This window comes from Maniola jurtina, chromosome 14 (genome assembly GCF_905333055.1).
Source record: "Maniola jurtina chromosome 14, ilManJurt1.1, whole genome shotgun sequence".
Lineage (NCBI taxonomy): Eukaryota > Metazoa > Arthropoda > Insecta > Lepidoptera > Nymphalidae > Maniola > Maniola jurtina.
Window position 1 is genome coordinate 6,672,724 of NC_060042.1, and position 20,735 is coordinate 6,693,458.

Consider the following 20,735-nt stretch of genomic DNA (forward strand, 5'->3'; position numbering starts at 1 on the left):
CGCACCCACTCCTAGCACAAGCTTTACGCTTAGTTGGAGGGGAAAGGGGAATGTTAGTCATGCTTAAAATGGCTAATATTCTTTAAAAAAAAAAGTGCTTTGAATCGTCAAGTGAATATACAACTGATTCGGAATTCTCTTCTTACGAAGAAGAAAAAAGCAAAAAACTCGACGGTTGCTCTTTTCAAAAATTTATCGCACCGCACCCCACCACAAGCAATTTCACCCTCACCACCACAGATAACTATTAAGTAGTATCCTCTATTAATCTGTGACTATTATACCTACTAGACCTGGGTGCCTGGTGCACATCGACCGCCCGTTGCACCAGATCTTTTTTCCACGCACATAAAAAATGTGGAATCAACTCTCATCGGCGGTGTTCCAACCTGGTTACAACATGGGGTTATTCAAGGGGTGGACCAACAAATTGCTGAAAGGCCGGTAACGCATCGGCGATAGCTCTGGTCCTGCAAATATTATGGGCGGTGGTAATTACTTAACATGAGGTGACCCGCCTGCTCATATTCCCGCTATTTTTTATTTAAAAAAATGAAGTGTATATACTTACCTACCTATTGTGTAAATGCCGTCAACGCTAATTAATAGGGTATGCATTTTTTTGTATAATAGGTAGGTAGGTATGGTTTGCAAAATCCTAAAGGCAAAATATTAATGCCTCACCAAGGCCTCGTCTTTTTGTAATATGCCATGAAACTCATTGATATCGATACAAACGAAGCAGCAAATTAAACTTTCCGAGAACCGATAGCGGTGTTTTGATGCCCTCGTTAGAAGACTCCCTTCATCAAGAAACATACGTAATATAAAAAAATATTATTGACTCAAAGGAGCGCTTTATCGTTCCCTAGTGAGCTAGCTGTGCTTTGTGAGCGTTCGGCTGACGACACATACATTATTGGCCTGTGCTGACGACTGTACACTTTCCAAAATAATATGGAAAGTGCGATTTACAAAGTTACCTCAATCTGTGTGGTAACTTTATCATGGCACAAGAATCTTATTAAAAAAGCTTATATAAAAGTGGGAAAACAGCAATTAAAACTAATTTTGTTTTTGTAGGTAGTATGGGTAAATTATGTCCAATGATCGAGCTACTAGCTAATTTATAATGATACATTCACAAAGTTACCCCAAAATTAATCATAGCACAATTGCTGTATTCTAAGAACTGCACAATTGCTGCAATTTAGGAACCTTTGGTAACACCTGATCCTACAAAAACTTTTACAAAAATGTACCACATTTACGCAAAACTGTCTTGGGGAGCGAAATCAAGCGAAATGACCGCCGCTGCGCCGTTATTATACCACAGATGACAAAGATCGGGTACTACATAATAATATAAGACTAATGTTACCCGAGGTAGGGTGCTACTTTTAATTTGAACGCATCAAATTGAATGAATGAGTGATATGTAACTTTGAGTATTTAATTTAATCTGTGAATGAGAAAATGCTAGAGAATGAAAATGAATGAAGATTGATTCAGAGGTTACAAAAAAAATCTAAATGCGTGTGTGTAAAAGAGAATTTGTTAATATTTTGTAAAAGAAAGATAGCGTATATTTCAGATTCCTGCTACTAAACTACAAAAGGTCGACCGTGGAGAAGCTATTATTTAATATATTTCATCCAAAGTTGAAAAGTTCTATCTAATAAAGATCTGCGTCTATCGCAAATATGGCCGTCCTGTAATGAATCGGCCATCAGTGATATTAAAGTAATTTTATCATGCAAAATTTCAAAATGGAGCTTCGCGTCGGTAATAAATACAGACTAGGTCGTAAAATTGGCTCAGGATCGTTCGGAGACATTTATTTAGGTGAGTGAGAATAGAAACCATTGTAAACAAAGAAAGATGGTTGCTATTGTAGGCCAGCTGCATTTTTTTTGTTTCGAAATGCCTAGCTGCAAGCCCTTTCATGGTACAAGCTTATTATCTGAAACTAATTGCCGTGGCAACGTACTATTACTATAATTTTGGATCTAATCTCATAATTTATTTTATTGTTTTTATGTGTGATAACATGTGATTTGTTCTGTCTTGATGTTTGCGATGCTTGAACAATATATTAAATAATGCATGTTAATTTAATTGCTCAAAAGATTACAATATTTCTGTCAAAATATAAAATCAGGATAATCACTAGTTTTTCAGTTTCTGTACATATAAACAATAACCATGAAAGCAAGGGCATAGAAAAGGGCGAAGTATATATCTTAAAACACCCGTTAAGAAGTCAATAAGCTCATTACTAACATTAATAAAGTTGAGTCATAAATTCCAAACATCAGTTGTATCTGAATGAATGGTTATTATTAACAATAATTCATTTTATATTTCAGGAACACACATAGTAACAAGAAAAGAGGTAGCCATAAAATTAGAATGTAAAAGGACAAGACATCCACAGTTACACATAGAGAGCAAATTTTATAAACTTATGCAAGGGGGTGGTGAGTAATTCATATTGTGTTTAAACTATATTGACGCTTTTATCGTAACTTGTATACATTAAGTTGCTAATGTATTGGCAATACTGTGTAAATATAATAGATCTGAATAGCTAGTGCAATTTGGGGTAAACAACCTTAAACATCATTATGGATATTATGGATAGTGGGATAAGATCCTGCATTTAAAAAAGATGTTGGTTTTCTTGTATATTTGTTTTATCTGTAAAACAAGTCAAGGTCTTGTTAAAATAGTCAGACTACTCAAAATCACTATGTAAGTATGTACTTGCTCAACCTCACAACAGGAATAAACTTTGGTGCTACTTAAGAAATTATTCAGGATTTATTGTCTCTTTCTAATAATATAAGTATACATTTTTAATGCTATACTTATTTCATCAGACTGTGTATTTGTAATTGTTTTAGTTAGTACTTAATTGCATGTCAATATTATGATTCATCATGATATCCCCAAGAATTTGCAGCACCCATTCCTATCACTAATAAATAATTATTAAATTATAGTAGTGATATTTCACTTTGTAAAACAAAATCTATGGTTATAAACTGCATTATATTATCACACACCATAGCTCTGAGAGCATAGTATAAACTGATGGTCTTGCAACTCATCTTTCCTGTCCTATTCATTGGACTATGAGAGTGAGGGAATAAAGAGTGCACGTGTTTGAGCACTTGTGGTTGGTGTGATTAGCTGCCATAACAAAACTTTGGTCACAAAAAGATAATAAAGTATAAGGTTTTATTCATTTTTTTAATTATTTTAACAGTTGGTATCCCAGCAATAAAATGGTGTGGTTCCGAGGGAGACTACAATGTTATGGTCATGGAACTATTGGGCCCTTCTTTGGAAGATCTCTTCAACTTCTGTTCGCGTCGCTTCTCCCTTAAGACTGTGCTCCTACTAGCAGACCAGCTCATCACTCGCATTGAGCACATACATTATAAGAACTTCATTCATAGGTAAATATTCTACAAATTATTAAATCACTGTATTATGATGCCTGTGACTTTGTCTGTGTGGATTTAAGTATTTTAAAAAACCTGTGGAAACTTTTTATTTCCCAGAGTAAAAAGTAGCCTATGTCATTCTCCAGGTCTTTAACTGTATTCATGCAAAAATCACATTGATTTGTTTCTCTGTTGCTGTGTACAGTGTAATATAACGGCAAACTAACAAACATCATTTTCACATTTATAATGTTAGGGAAAGTGTTAGTATTACCATCTAGACACTAATATTATAAAGAGGTAGTAAGTTTGGATGCAGGACTAGGAGGTAATCTTCAAAACTACTCATCCAATTTCTATGTACATTAGCTTTACAATGGCGCCGATTCTGCGCCACTTTAGTCTTCTCTAAACTAAATTTAGAGCATCTGCATCTTTTTCTTTTTAATATTGCTGAAAAAGAACAGAGCGTCAATTTTACAATACTCCTAAATTTAATTGTGCTCAGAATCAATAATACTAGCTACATTATCCCCAAATGCTATAAATTATTTCACGCAGACTAAATCTCACGCAAAAGCTAATGAATGATAAACAGAGAGTGTAGCAAGAGAAGTAAAACTTTATTCATGTGATTGCCATTTAATAATAAGTATTAATAACTAATTGAAACTTGATTTATTGTTTCAATAATAATTTATTTTCCTGTTTGTCTTAATTGCAAGGTTTTCAGAGTAAGATCTGTTTCAATGCTAAAAAGTTTTGAATGACTAGAACTTTTAGTATCCAAAACAGTGGCATCAATTCCGATGTTTTTCTCAGTATTTACATCTTTTTCTGTTTTATATTGCTTTTTAAAAATGACAGCAAATGAATTTTAATTTAAAGACCCATTAATTTTAGTGTACCTCTACAAATTTAAGCACTAAGGCTTCAAGAACTAAGGTCACAAGGTTTGACAGTTAAATTTCTCCTTCCTTCTTGTCTTCCTTCCTTCTTTCAGTCCTTTTCTTGTAACATTGGTAAGAAAAAGATGTGAATACTGATTTTAGTTGCAATCAGAATCAGTACCAACTACCAGTGATATATTATACACAGAGAGTGATGGTCAGGGCACTTCATGTTTATTGATGCAGGTCATTTTTAACCCCCGACCCAAAAAGAGGGGTGTTATAAGTTTGACGTGTGTATCTGTGTATCTGTGTATCTGTGTATCTGTGTATCTGTGTATCTGTGTATCTGTGTATCTGTGTATCTGTCTGTGGCCTCGTAGCGCCTAAACGAATGGACCGATTTTAATTTAGTTTTTTTTGTTTGAAAGGTGGCTTGATCGAGAGTGTTCTTAGCTATAATCCAAAAAAATTGGTTCAGCCGTTTGGAAGTTATCAGCTCGTTTCTGGTTTTCTTATTACTTTTATCCCAGGACCACCAGAGGTTACGTATTTTCTGACACAGGAAATATGTACGATTGAGTAGTGTTAGTAAGTACTAAGAAAGCATGCCTAGCCTACGTGCTAGCTTGCTTAGACGGCCAATTTTCAGGTATCTGATAATCAAGGTACATAAAACCATTATTTACCTCACGTAAATTCTCCAAACTGATTTTTACGTATATTTTAGGCAATATCCTTAAAAATATGTCGCCAATACTCCCAGACACTTCCCGCGTCGGCCGTATTGCTTTGCAGACGCTTTAAAGCTCCCAAAATAAGTAATTACTTAACTGCACGTATATTCTGATGCTCCATTTTTATATATGTCCACCAGACAACTATTTTAAAACCTTTTACAAGAAGACAGACCGATCCAGAGGGCCAATCATCCCCTAAATTCAATTTTAATGCCTCTGTGGGTTTGAGCGCGAGGGCATCATTATCTACGCGCATGAGACTGAGTAAGACATGTATTAGGATATATTGACTTCTCTCTCACTCTCTTATAGTTTACTTATGTCAATTAATTATTAATATTTAAAAAAAAACAGCTAAAAATTAAAAAAATTGGAGAATTCACGTGAGGTAAGTAATGTTTTTATGTACCTTGATTACCTGATACCTGAAAATTGGCCGTCTAAGCAAGCTAGCAGGTCTGTAGGCATGCGTTCTTAGTACATACTAACATTACTCAATCGTCCACATTTCGTTCGTCAGAAAATACGTGACGGCTGGTGGCCCTGGGATCTTTCACTATTGTAACAGAGGTTCATAATATTATGTCAATTGGCAAATGTCAAGCTGTCAAGATGGACGTTGCTTAGATACATAATTATTTATTTGAAAATAATGTTTTGGAAAACTCCGATACTTTGGATCGTAGGCGCGGAGTTTCTAATTTATAAAATATTATAATCACAGTTAAACGAGAAAACATCAATTCAATTATAATATCCAACAGTCAACCAAAGGCCACGAACAATCAACCCAAACCCAAACCATAGTCAAACTATTTTTAGGGTTCAGTAGGTATCTGTAGAAAAAAAAGGATGTTGTAGCCTCGACTGTTTTAGTCGCGTAGGTGTGCATGGCACCATTAAATATCGTAGGAGGCGATGACCCTCCGCGCGGCTGAGGTTCCCGCATCGTAGTCGCTTTGTCGCGCAGGTTTGGATGATGCATTAGGCGCACCTTCTTTATATTTTATCTGCTTGAACTCAGCTTATTTATTTTGACAAAATACGTTAAAAATTCATCATCATCAGGATCAACCCATTGCCGGCTTACTACTGAGCACAAGTCTCCTCTCAGAATGAGAAGCTACCACACTGGCCAAGCACGTATTGGCACACCTCACGCACCTTTGAGGGAGCATTATGGCCAACTCTTAAGCATGCAGGTTTCCTGACGGTGTTTTCCTTCACCACTTCGTTGTCTGTCTGTGTGTCATCTTTCAAGAGAATCAAAACTTATAAATTGGGTACTTCCCGTTTACGTAGAATCATGAAAGGCAGGTAGCAATATCTTATAGCCCAAGCACTCTACTCCTGTGGCCCAAGTAAACAGAAAAATCCGACAACTGAATTGTCATTACATAAATAAAAACTTGTACGGAACTCTTCATGTGTGAGGCAGACTCGCACTTGACCGGTTTTTGAAAGTTATGTCAAATAAAAATTTTACATGCAATAACAAACAAAATGAAATACAAGCCACTTTATTCCTTATTTCATCGGGTGAAAGTCGATTTCAATTTAATCGTAGGTATATCTTGAAAAGCGAACTATTATACGACTACGTAAAATGGGTACATTTTTAAAGCAACGACATGTTAGAAACAGATATTTCGTTTTGGTCATGTTAAACTATGTGATCATTCAGATAATTCTTGATTTAGTGATGTTCGGTCAAAAATATTTCATGGAACGTATAATTAACATAACATTGATGTTACTTTTGAAGAGATATTAGCTGCCTTATTGGATTTATATTATTATAGAAATTGGGTTTTAGAATGGCACAAATAAACGGTAATTTATGAATAAAAGTTTAAAAAGCGTGAAATAAAAATTAAATTAAAAATTTAAAAAACCCCCGACACATACACCTCTAAAAAGTAAAAAAATAATAGGTAAGTATGTATGGGCCCTTTAAGAATAGTATAAATAGTAAAGTTTTTATCCAAGCGTTCGTTGCGTCTTGCGTTCTTGATTTCAGGCTTCAGATCAGCTGTTATTGGTGCAGTGACGGCAGCGATGGAAAGGTGTAAAGTAGTCAATAAATTATATCAATAAGTAAAATAATTATACTTAAAATGATTTTTTAAAATTGAGTCTCCAAAATATTTTATAAACAAATAAAAAATCTATCCAAATTTTCAATTTGTTGTTTCATTAATTAGGTACCTACCTACCTGGCCTACCTGTTGTTTCTTGCTAGCGCCACCACGGTACTATTTTTTATTTCGCTAATATGTCGCGAAGCTTGGAGAAAACACGAAGGAGGTTGCTCGGTTTCAGAACTACTGCTACGTATTGAATTTTCCCTGTAGGTACACGGTGCAATAATTAGGTTACCTATCTACTTAAATTAATAACTCTAAAACCTTCTCACGTAGCAATAACAAATTAGTACCTGAGTTCTACAACCTACTAGGTATCTAATAGGTACCTATTTTATAAATAGGTAGTAGGTATTTTCCAGGGCTTGGTGGCATTAAAATATGATGATGGTATTTAACGTTGCCGTTTGAACTTTGAACAGACTAGGTAGGTATATAGGGTATATGTAGGATATAGGCACATAAATTGTCATTCCATATGAATGAAATGACAATTTATGTGCCTATATCATCATTTTCTATATGATTTTGGGCCAGGCCGAAATACCTTATACCTACCTAGCTAATTTGAGGCTTCAGTGGCAGGGTAGACATAAAACCTGTAGGTATCTAATATTATAGTAGATGAAAAAATTACAGTAAAACTTAAAGCTAGTCTTATCTAATTACTATACAAACCATGCCCGCGTGAAATGGTGTAAAAAAAAAAGTGTCTGCATTTCCGCGCTGGACAGCCAGACTGATCCGTTGCGCAATAAATGAGCCGGCCCTTGAGGCTCTTGTCACCCAATGAGGCTATTAATCGCGATAGAGATGTAATAGATCTAATAGATCTAGTAATCTCTATATATAGTAACATAATAATAATAATCTATTCATAAAACTTAGGGTAACTAGAGTTATAAAAATTAAATTAAAAATTTAAAAAACCCCCGACACATACACCTCTAAAAAGTAAAAAAATAATAGGTAAGTATGTATGGGCCCTTTAAGAATAGTATAAATAGTAAAGTTTTTATCCAAGCGTTCGTTGCGTCGGGGGACCGCTAAAGACTATTGATGACTTTCATAGTTTATGATAGGTAGCGGTCCCCTGGCGCAACGAGCGCTTGGATAAAAACTTTACTATTTATACTATTCTTAAAGGGCCCATACATACTTACCTATTATTTTTTTACTTTTTAGAGGTGTATGTGTCGGGGGTTTTTTAAATTTTTAATTTAATTTTTATATAAGGTTAAAGATAAGGATGTAACTATAACATTGCAGACAGTAGCCTTATCAACACAGTACATGACCAACCTCAGACTTTCATTATGAATCTTGTTTATTTATTATCTAATGTGGTTTGTATTTAGATATGACTAGCTAATGGCAGTGACTTCGTCCGCGTAGATTTAAATTTTAAGAATCCTGTGGGGGTCTTTATTTTCCGGGATAAAGAGTAGCCTATATTGTACCCATGCAAAATACCATGTCTATCCGTTCCTCCGTTGCGACGTGATTAAAAGACAAACGAACACACTTTCGCATTTATAATATGGTTAGTGATTAATTCCTACATCTGAGTCAATATTGTGCTACTAAGTTTGGCTTATTATTAACCATTTACTTATGACAAAGACATTGTTGACCTTCCATATTTATTTTAGCTAATTTTGTTTGAGGGCAGTTCAATATCTACCTTATATGTAAGAAGTTTAAATTCCAGTTAGGTTGATGTCAAAATTTGTAAAACTGACACACTAACAGATTACTGGCATAATACTATAAAGGCGCATTTTCACTAGGCGACATGTCGCAGATACTTGTCGCTCGACATTCACGTAGTTGTCTCTGTAAAAGTTGTGGGACAATGTCCCGCGACATATGACTCGTTCTCATTGGCCAGTCGTGACCAGTATGTCGCCCGAGGAAGTAGTGCTGTTCAGTGCAGTGGAACACAAAGCGACACACGTTCTCACCACTCAAAGCCTGCCCGGCGATTGTCGAGGGACACGAAGGTCGCGCGCGTCGACGCTCGCAGACCATCGACTAGCGACAAGTTGCGCGACACGTAAATGTCCCAAGCGACGTCGGACGACGTCGGGCGACATGGCGCGGGACACGTGAATTTCGTGTCGAGCGACAGAGTCGCGCAACAAATGTCCCCTAGTGAAAATGCGGCTTTAGATCCAATTATGGATATGGACATAGTTTTTTACGCAGTGACAAGTTTGCTTATGACTGCGATCTCACCTGGTGAGAAGTGATGATGTAGTTTAAAATGGAAGCAGGCTAACTCCTATCGGTTTTGTTTTTTTCTCTCTCGTCTGGCTTTACAAAGATTAGCCAATGTCAAGTTTGTAGTTATTTGTAACAAGTTAGTTAAACTATACAAGTATGGACCCCGTCTGTGCCGGCGCTCGCCGACATACGCACGGCACCCCCTTAGAGCGCTTTCAGTTTTAACAAAAAAAAAAAACACTCCAACAAGGCAGAGCACGCCGCCAGCTAACACCAACACAGACGAAGTCCCCTATCGGTTTCAACGCGGCATCGTACAGAAACCCTAAATCGCTACACAATCAGGCATCCAAAATTAGTACAAAGTACAATTCATATTTAACCTATTCTTCAAATTTCAAAAATTCATCTATTGTGTATAAGCACCTTCCCACTAGCAACCCTTTGAGCCTTAATTAGGTTTAATGTAATAACTCTATTCGTTTTGGTATTTTATTGTATTTTTAAACCCCCCCCCCCCCCCCCCTCCCCCCCAACCTAACCCAAAAAGGGGGGTGTTATAAGTTTGACGTGTGTATCTTTGTCTCTGTCTGTGTCATCGTAGCTCCTAAACTAATGAACTGATTTTAATTAAAGTTATCAGCTCTTTTCTAGTTATTACTGTAACCTTCACTTGTTGGGGGTGTTACAAAAAAATTAATTTATACTTGTGTAAACTATAATTGATTTTACTGCACAGTTTTTTACTTGTATGAATGTATTATATTATTATTATTTACAGAGACATTAAGCCAGACAACTTTTTAATGGGCCTCGGCAAAAGAGGGAACTTAGTATACATTATAGATTTTGGACTAGCCAAGAAGTACAAAGATGGACGCACCAACCAACATATCCCTTATAGAGAAAACAAAAACTTGACAGGTGAGTAATCCATACTAATATTATGAATGCGAAAGTATGTCTGTCTGTCTGTCTGCTAACTTTTCACGGCCCCACCGTTCAACTGATTTTGATGAGATTTGGTACAGAGTTAGCTTACATCCCGGGGACGAACATAACTACTTTTGTCACGGAAAATAACAAGTTCCCATGGGATTTATAAAAAAACACCCACGCGGGTGAAGCTGCGGGAATCATCTGTGTGTTTAAATAAATTTGTTCTTTCTCTTAGACAAGTATTTCTACCATAAGAAGTTTCAATTGTATAGAATCAACATGAAACTGCAGTTGCTCCTTTCTTTCAATGATGAGAATCACCATGATCAACCCATTGCTGTCCCACTACTGAGTACATGAGAACGGTTTAGGTCATGCTGGTCAAGTGGGGATTGGCTGAATTCACACTGAGAAAATTATTTAGAACTGTCAGGCATGCAGATATCTCACCATGTTCTCCTTCACCAGTGATATTCAATAGCTTTTTTATTCAGATACAAATTAGCCCTTGACTACAATCTCACCTGGTGGTAGGTGATGTCTAAGATGGAAGCGGGCTAACATGAAAGGGGTATGTCATGGGAGTATGCTTAAAACGCGCATAACTCCGAAAAGTTAGAAGTGCATGCCCGGAATCGAACCAATGACCTTCCGAATAAGAGGCGGGCGTCTTAGCCACCAGGCTATCAGGTTTTAATACTTTACTGTATTATATAATTTATTTAGGCACTGCAAGATACGCATCAATCAACACTCATCTAGGCATTGAACAATCCCGACGCGATGACTTGGAGTCGCTGGGCTATGTGCTCATGTACTTCAACCGCGGCAGTCTGCCGTGGCAGGGCCTCAAGGCGGCCACCAAACGCCAGAAATACGAGAGAATATCTGAGAAGAAACTGTCCACACCATTTGACGAACTGTGCAAAGTAAGTGGGAACTGCTAATGCTGTGAGAGCCTCTCTGGGAGATATTTAAATTTTTTATTTGATAGGAATTCGAATGGAATTCTAAATTAAGTGTTTTTAATCAAATATACTATACAAATATAACTATACTATACAAATATTTATCAAATATAACAAGGCAAATAAACGTTAACATATTTGCTAAATCCTCTAGTCTATTGTGTGAACTCTCTCTCCCTCTGTCTCTTTCTGTGCCCCCCCTTTTCTCCTGCTCTCTCCGCCGTCCCTCTCTCTTTCTGCCGTCTCTCCCAATGCTGTCATCAAAACTGCTGTCTTATTCTTTTATCTCTTATGTGAGAGAGAAAGGATAGAGTCCGCGACCTGTCGTTAGTGCCGTCAAAGGGGCGCGCCGCCGTAGGTATAGCACCCGCAAACCCGCACAGCCCCCGCTCTAACCCGGTGCGGTATAGCGCGGGTGTGCGGGTCGTCCCCCCGCCTCAAATCCCGATTGTTATCTCGACCTGTCGCGTACTACATATTTCGATTCACCAAGGGGTCGATTGACCAAGTGAACCTGGCCTGTCAAGACCATTGTTCTTGTTTGAAGTTGTGCTAAGCGTGATCTGTCCCGCAGAACCACCCGATCGAGTTCCAGCTGTACCTGAAGTACTGCCGGCGCCTGCGCTTCGAGGACCGGCCCGACTACGGCCACCTGCGCCAGCTGTTCCGCATGCTCCTCTACCGACAGGGTTTCACCTATGACTACGTATTCGACTGGAATATGCTCAAGTTTGGTGAGTACAGTTAATTTTAGATAATAGGGCTGTGAATGCTGTTCTTTGACTGAATGACTTATGATTGTAAGGACTTAATAAATAAAATTCTGTTGAATTCCAGGCCTTCCGCGAGGATCATTTCCACCTCTCGACCGCACGCTCAGACGCCCCGATCAAAACCAAGAACAAGAAGAAACTAGCCGTATGTATCATTTATAAAATACTAGTTGACGCCCGCGACCTCTACTTTTCGGGATGCAAGCTATCTCTGAACCGAATTTCACAAAAATCGGTTAAACGAATGGGTCTTTAAGATGGGAACTCTTTCAATGCTAACCGACAGATAGACCCGCACACAAACACACTTTCGTATTTATAATATTAGATGTGGATATCAGATACTTCGTTACCAAAAAGTGTAGTAGGCGCATGCTATTATTTCAAGAACGTCATATCTCATAACGCAACGTCGACACAGTAAAAAACGAAAACCGTGTCTAGAAGCAAACCTAAGAGTTACAAATACTACTCCAAATGTTTTTTCATATCGTAAAAGGATCGCTATATTGTGTTGATTGTAGCTCATTCTGAAAAGAAACCCAAGCTCAGTATCTGTGATGAGTTAATGAAGATGATGATGATTTTGTTTGTATAGTGGATTTTTTTAATCACTATTTTACAAAAAATAATTATTAACCTAAGGAATTTTCCAATAGTATGTAAAACTCATAAATTGAGAATCAGCCCATACTTATTTCATTTGAATCGGAATTATTTTCAACAATTTTTGTTGTCTCATACTTTATTATTAACCGTATCGATTAAAATCGGTAAGTATTAATTGCCACATCACTATCAAAGAGTCGTAAAAAACAGGCAACACACGAAACGTCATTTTGGTCTCCGGGATTAATAAATGAACTACAGTCAAACAAGGCTCTTTTGGCTCTTGAGTGAGGGCGCTGTTGTAGCTTTATGCCGACACAGCGAACCATCAACAAGTGCACTTCTCAAGATGGCGGCTTTAGTTCCGATTTTAGCCACGCGCCAAAAGAGCCTTGTTGGCCTGTATAGTTGTAGTTTGAAGCCCTCGTGTTCAGTTAGGCAAGTATAACCCACCCGTAGTGTCTGTGGCAGCGGCGCCGGGCCCCACGGCGCAGCCCAGCACCACGGTGGCGGCCATCTCCGAGTGGCGGTGAGGGAGCTCCGCGCGCCGCCCAGCGACGCGACTGCACGCCGCCCGCCCCATGTTCGAGTGTTAAACTAACAATCAATTTTGTACGCATTCGTGTTAAACGTTCATATATTGTAAATTATTTTTAAGGGCTTCCGAGATGGTCGAGCCGCTTGACGCCAAGCACGCAGTTTTGCCTCGCTTGATTAAGCAGCTTGATGCGCTCATCGAGCAGCCTGAGCCAGCAAACGGCACTTTTCTTTCGAAGACTGTCCGAACATCGCGTCTAGCAAAAATATAAAATCGCATCAATCACCGTCAAGCATGTGAATGCTTGACTCAAGCATCAAGCAAACATTGTAAATTCATGCAAAAATCTACGTGCTTGAAGTCAAGCCGCTCGACCGTCTCGGATGCCTATTAGGCGAATCGTCGAGCGGACCGGGAGCCGTCTCCGAGGCGTCTCGCTATGATGCGACTCGTTTGAGCGTAGCGCATCCGTTCTGCCGTCCTATATCTAAAAAGCTGTTAACTGCAAAGAATAGTTTTTGAGTTGTCGCGAAAAAACATGGGAACTTTCCTATGACTACTGATTAGAGCAACGACTGAGATCTTTTCGGTCGTCCATCAGTCATCAACTCATCAGTCATTCGGTACTTTTCGGTACTTCGGTACTTCAGTCCAATCAGTCATGATTGCTCTTCGTTCCTCACGAATGTATCGGTACTCAGTCTCAGTAGTCAGTTGTGAATCGGACGATGAGATTCCAAGTCTCGATTGCGCACGCTCGTTTCGTATAGTTTCGTGTTTCATTATAGGTCGTCCGACGACGCGGGTTCAAAATCGCTGCATTATTGTAATATTTTTCCCGATTGTATGCACTGTTATGATGTAATTACCTATCTTTTTAATTGAACTTTTATTTTTAAACGTGTTTAATCATTATGTTAAGATTTATACATACTAAAAACCTTATGCATCTCATATACACGTGTTGCCTAAATGAAGTAGTAGGTAGTTTTCCTGTGCCATCATGTTGGCCTAAACAATAAAGCAATCGTGCTAACATACCGGCAATGAAGAAATATTGAATGATCTGTAGGTAATCAATATTTCTTTCAATATTTTTTAGTTTCATTCTTCGTTCTCGGTTCTTGGCGACTGGTTGAACCGGATCGGTCAAAACGACCGATTTCAGTCACCAGTACATTTGCGCGACGCGACCTCAATCAAATGACCGAATCGGTCATGACACACCAACTGATACAGGACTAGTGGAAGAGCATTTAATCAAATTCAAACCATCGCCAAATTTTAAAAACATGAAAAATTGATAATGTCTCGTTTAGAGACCACCACTTCGGGAACTCGTGTACCAGTGGCGCTAAGTGCCCCGGATCCACCGCCACCTCCAAATTTGAGTAGAATGGATCTTCGTCTGGACTGGCAGAGGCCTGAAGTTCAGCCTCCTTTGCCTACATATCCCCCACCTCAAGACTACATCCCTAATCTACAAGTTCACTAACTAAGACTAAGAATCAGTTTCTAAAAAATAATGCTCCGTAGGACCGAGGTTTTGAGTTCGTTTTTAAGTTTGGTCTTACGTAGCCTCTTAGAAACATCAGTGTTCTTAAATTCCCATGTTTTTGGCGATAACTAAGCTGAGATCTGTAGTGCGGACTTTGACTTTGTTCAAACTTAAGGTTTATATTATAATCTATTATGTTTGTCTCGTTTTAAGTCTGAGTGAAGTCAAAGTATGCTCTATATGAAATATATCAGCCTTAAACTATTATTTACAGTAAACCGCTTTTTAGATATAGGACGGCTGCATTGTACTTTATGCTCAGTTATATTTAGATGTTAAGTGAAATGTGAATATATGAACGGGTGAAGCGTGTGAGCGATTTGACTGTCTGATTGAGGAGTTGGTCGAGATTGAAGGTAGAATGCCATGGTCTTTCTCGACCCTACTATTGACAAATGCATTTATTTGACACAATCAGAGCTCTATTTGAGTTATACAAACTGTATAAAAAATAATAGATCTTGAGTAACCAAGCCAATCGACAATGCCTTGTTCTGGTACCAATAAATGCGTTATGGCGTTTTATCTACATGGCAATATTATAATAAATTGCTACTCTGTTTTGGGTTTATTTTTTATTTTGCAATGGGGTTTCACGTGCAATACGATTTATAATCTTTCCAAACCGATTGTCTTCCATACATCAGCCATCAATTAACAGTTGGTACAGTCACTATCAAATAAATATGAGTGATAAGTTATCCAAAAATTAAACATTTTAATTTACCTACCAAGATCAGAAAAAAATGCCTTGAAAAAATATTATCTGGTCTTGACTGTACTATCGAAATACGGGTGCCTAAATCGTTATATAACCTGAGTTACGCGCGTGTTTTAGATCAGTTCGAATCGTCCAGCCACTGCCATAGTTTTAATTAGGTAAGATAAATCTGGAGTAATAGCCATTTCTGTTAGAATAATGACTAGATTTTCATACGAAAATAGTTGATTGTTTCATTTTGGTGGAAGACAATGTGAAATTTTAAATTCTTAACTGGCCGTAATTTTGCGATACGTTTGCAAAGGCCGAAACACAAAACAGCGTCCCAACGCGAAAAACTGCGGTGCAATACGTCTTACTTCCATGGTTCGAATAACCAAACCATTCATTCAGAGATCCTAAACACTAGGTACTGGACGTATTTTTTGTTATTGAGGATTTGTCTTATGTATTGTATCGCAAAAAGCGTGTCGTACTTCTATTATTATTAAATAACGAAGTAACATCGGAACAATGCGCGATGCGTTGTGCGAGATCATAGATTTTAAAGATGCGGCGTCACATAACAGTTTTATGTTTTGGCCCTAATATAAACTATCCATGTAGTCTAAAGCCGGGTACTCATGTGCGAATGATGAACGTAAGCGAACGCGTTGCAAAGCGATTGACAGCGCATATATACGTATCGATACAAATGTGTACCTATTAGTTTATTCTGTTATTGCGTTTGCTGATGCCCGCGATTTAATCTGCGTGGATATTTTTTTCGGGATAAAAGGTAACCGGAGTAGTCCGTCCCCAGGATGTAAACTTTCTCCATACGAAATCTTCTCAAATCGTTAAACAGATGAGCCGTGGAAAACTAGCAGACAGACAGACATTTATACAGACTTTCGTATTTATAATATTAGTATTGATAGGTGTATTTCAACGACTTCTATAGACTATTCTTCAATTCGTCGATCCCTCGAAGATTAAAGACGACAGCGTTTGATGATTATCCAACCAGTGATGACGTATGATGCTGAAACCTGGACACTGACAGTTGGCATTGTCTATAAGTTAAGTCGCTTAGCATGCTATGGAGCATGCTAGAACCCTGGTGACCGACATAGCTCAACGAACTAGTAAGCTAAAGTGGCAGTAGGCAGGCCATATCTGTCGCAGAATCGATGGCCGCTATGGCAGATTTACCTATCGAGAAATTCCAAACAAGTCCATTGCATAAGTAGTTACTGCAGTAAGCAGGTGTGACAGACGGATGGACGGGACTTAATTAATTTCACCATAAAGGTTCTTTTTTACCATTTTGGTACGGAACTATAAATAAATAAACAGGTACAGCTCGCGTACTATGAGTACCTGGCTTAAATAACTTTGATCTCGTGTGAAGTACCAAAATCTTTCACCTCTGTATCTTATGTTAGCTAATCGTGGTACGAATTTTACGAATTTATATTATTATTTACAAAATATTAATTTAATAGATGGAAGTACATGCAAACGCAATAGAACATTGAAGGATAAAATATAAGGCAGTCTTACAAAATATTTATAATTTACAAAACAATTAAAACATAGTAACTAAAAATTATGTCAGATATTATTAGTAGGCCTTGCAACTACATATTATTTTTGTCATGATATGTTGCAAGTATTTTTAATCCTTGAATTACCTATTTTTCTTATAAAAAAAAACTATATTGGTAATAATTATCATAATACTATTTTTTAAAGTATCTGCCTGATGCCCAAGAATTCGTTCGCGTAGATTTAGATTTTAAAAGTCCCGTGAGAAGTCTTTGATTTTCCATTGGTATAGGCTACTTTCTAGCCTTTCTTTTAAAAGTAGCCTATGTCACTCTTGGTTTTAAACTGCTGCGTTCGATCCGTTTCTCCGTGATTGAAGGACAAACAAACACACTTTGGCATTTTTACTATGGATAGTGATTCTTTCGCTAGTTCGCATCGTAGATTCTAATAAGACAAAGTAAGTGACCGCTTTAAATTCACGCTTAGTAATTTATAATTTTTATATTGAATAACTTAGCCTTTTTAAATTCATTATCAAACGAATAAAAACATTCAATATTCTATTTTATGGTTTGTTCAATAAGGCAGAATTATATTATCAAGTATGAATAAAACACTTCGAATACCTACTTGAAGCAAATACCGCTTGATAGTATTGCTATGCCACTTCGCCTACCAAATTAGAGTGAGATATCGGACACCACTGGTATTCGATCTCTCGCTCTCGCGGCAGTCGAAATGGGATAGCGACTATTAAGTCTTTGCTTCAAGTGGGTATTAGGAACGCTCCAACTACCTATAATTATTCCATTCATGGGCAGAACGCATGATGCGTTCTCAAAAAGGAAGCCTTGTCAAATATTATGACAGTTAATTGCATTTAATGTATGGCAATATATTGTATAATATGTTGATAATTAATTAAAGTTACTTTCTCATTATATTGGATGTGTGGAAATATTTTATTGGACTTCATTGGACCATCCATCTCTAATATGACTGAGAATTAGGTTCAATTTTATGTAAATATTATATTATATTTAAACTAGTATTTTGTTGAATTGATATCATGGGAATCTATTTTCCCGCAGTTAGGATATTCCATAAGGTTTTAGTTGTTAAATAAAGTCCACGTTATATTTAGTTATTTTTATGAAACCTAGCACATCGAAAAGGATTATACTTAGTTGTGAATTTATTGCTAACGAGATGTGTTGCTCTTCTATCGAGGTCGAATATGCCTATCACTTTACCAACTTCCGTTTAAGTTAGTCAACAGTATTTTTAGCATTTTTGTTTTCTAGATTGTGGTTAATTCTGTTGTACTCAATCTTTAACTAAACTAAAACTTAATTTACTATAACTTTGTAACTACAATTTTGGTACATGAAAAATAAAAATAAACAAATAAAATGATAGATCTAAATATATTGATTTCCCTTTCATAATGTTCCATATAGAAAAGTATCTCTCTAAACTTTTCTAAACAGACGTTTAGAGATTGTGTGCAACAGAATTGATACCATTATCCCTTTGCGTTTGAATTTAATTCATTTAATTGCAATAGAAATATCATCTTTGTACAACATAATATTATGCCCTTTTGATATTTGGGTGCCAATTTTGTAGTATTGGCATAACTATGTTAGTATGACAGATGTTTGGTATTTTGGAATGTTAGTATGCTATTAATACCTACCCAAATATACTTTAATGATATTGTTTTACTAATACTTATAGATATGTTTATGTTAGCTGGTTAGGTATATAAACCCTGTGAGAGGAATGTATAAGGTGGGCGGGAGTTAGTCTCCCGGTTCAGCAGTGTATCACAGGGAAAGCGGCGGACGATGTAGCGGACATGTGCGTGTATCAGTGAAAAGGGACATGGAGTGCAGTGCAGTGCATTTCAAAGAACGATACCCGACGAGACAAGTTTTTCTTCTCGAGTTGTCCGCTCCGATCGACAAAGACTTATCGGACTTAATTTTGTATATAGTAATTGTAACACTGATGTCTAAGTAGTAAGGTTTAGGTAAGTCGGATACACTGTTTTTTACAATATCCTAGATAATGGAAATTATTACGTAACTGTTGTAGTATTAAAGCGATATAATTTTTGGCTTTTGTCATCTTAATAATAATATATTGATTGCCTCCATTCTTTCCGTAGCTGAGCGTCGTCGTGTACAGCATAATACTGATAAGTGATAAGCTCCTAAAATGGTCTTAGACATCAGTGATCCTGAGACTAGGATGTCGGATACGAATAATTAATATTTATTAGGATATTACAAAAATACCTATTTTACAATCGATTTTCAAAACGATATACATCGATAAAATAATATAACTTCCACAGAAATATCGTATGAAAAAATTGCTTAACGAGCCTGTAATGTTAATAATAATTAAGCCCCTTATTACGAAAAACACTTGTGGAGAATAATTGCCGATAATGACGGCTTTAAAATGTCGAATTTTTGCATCAACCTTTCCTTTCTTGTACAAACAGCTGAGATAAACATTCATATTTGTAAATTGCTGGAGTTTCGTGAATCGGCATCGGTCATTTTATTACAAAATATTACTATAATTTATTTAGATAAATCTCCATATTAATAAAGCATACCATTTTTTTATTTAATATATCAATATCAACCAATAAAATATTATCGTGTATCGATACTTATATTCATATTATGCGATGTATCAATACCTAACACATAATTTCAGCATCCCTGCCTAATGCCAAGTTTCCACTAGCAATAAAACAAGCAGAAGCTAGCTGCTCTAGCAAGTCACTTGCTCAGTATAAAAAGTGCAGAATTCCAGCAGTAAAACTTGCAGAAGTTAACTCTGGCAAGCTATGTGCACTGTAAATATGTACTCGCAAGTCAACTTCTGCAAGTAAAAGCTGTGGGTAATTACATTGACAGATGACTTCGCAAATATTGCTAGTGGACACTTAGGCTGAAATCTATAGAGCGCACTTTGACTTTGCTCAGACTTAGGTTTCAGTTAAAACGAGACAGATTTATGCCAGCGATATAACGCTGTCTCGTTTTAATCGTATCTTAAGTCTGAGCGAAATAAAAGTGCGCTCTATAGATCTCAACCTTAGCATAATGACTAATACGGAAGGAGGGAACGGAGCGATAGACGTAGGATAAGGGAATTAGACAATGGAAGCTTTTAATGGATTTAATAAATTCTAAATTTAAGGTCAAGGGGATGAGTATGTTCCCTCCAATTTGAGTATATTATACTATCATCATCATCATAGGCCTTCCCTATAGAGCGCCATCACATCTGGTCCTCAGTCTTCCTCGTCCAACCACTTCCCGCCAGCCGCTTTATATCGTCGGTCCATCGTGTTGGAGGGCGTCCCACACACTACGCTTGCTTAAACGCGATCTCAACTCGAGGACTTTCCGGCTCCAACGGCCATCGCCTCTACGACAGGCATGGCCTGCCCACTGCCACTTCAGCTTGCTAATAGTTTGGGCTATGTCAGTGACCTTGGTATACTATAGATGATAGATAATGGTATAACTATACTATACTAATATGTAAAACGTAATAGATCTTGTATCTCAAAGATGTTTGATTTACATTATGTGATCGTGTTTCTTTATGCAGTC

General features: G+C 37.2%; 1 protein-coding gene across 2 annotated transcripts; it reads left to right on the plus strand.

Annotated features, from left to right (window-relative positions):
* The first annotated feature begins 1,497 nt into the window (after window positions 1-1,497).
* LOC123871728 (casein kinase I-like) lies at window positions 1,498-20,360 on the plus strand. 2 transcript variants are annotated; one of them, XM_045915660.1, is made up of 8 exons: window positions 1,498-1,845; window positions 2,370-2,480; window positions 3,272-3,464; window positions 10,234-10,376; window positions 11,118-11,320; window positions 11,934-12,093; window positions 12,197-12,277; window positions 13,201-20,360. In XM_045915660.1, exons 1-8 carry the CDS (start codon window positions 1,755-1,757, stop codon window positions 13,272-13,274), a joined length of 1,056 nt encoding a protein of 351 aa, XP_045771616.1. In that variant the 5' UTR covers window positions 1,498-1,754; the 3' UTR covers window positions 13,275-20,360. The 2 variants fall into 2 exon arrangements, with proteins under 2 accessions (XP_045771616.1, XP_045771617.1); XM_045915661.1 differs by having other exon boundaries at window positions 13,213-20,360.
* Window positions 20,361-20,735: the final 375 nt, after the last annotated feature.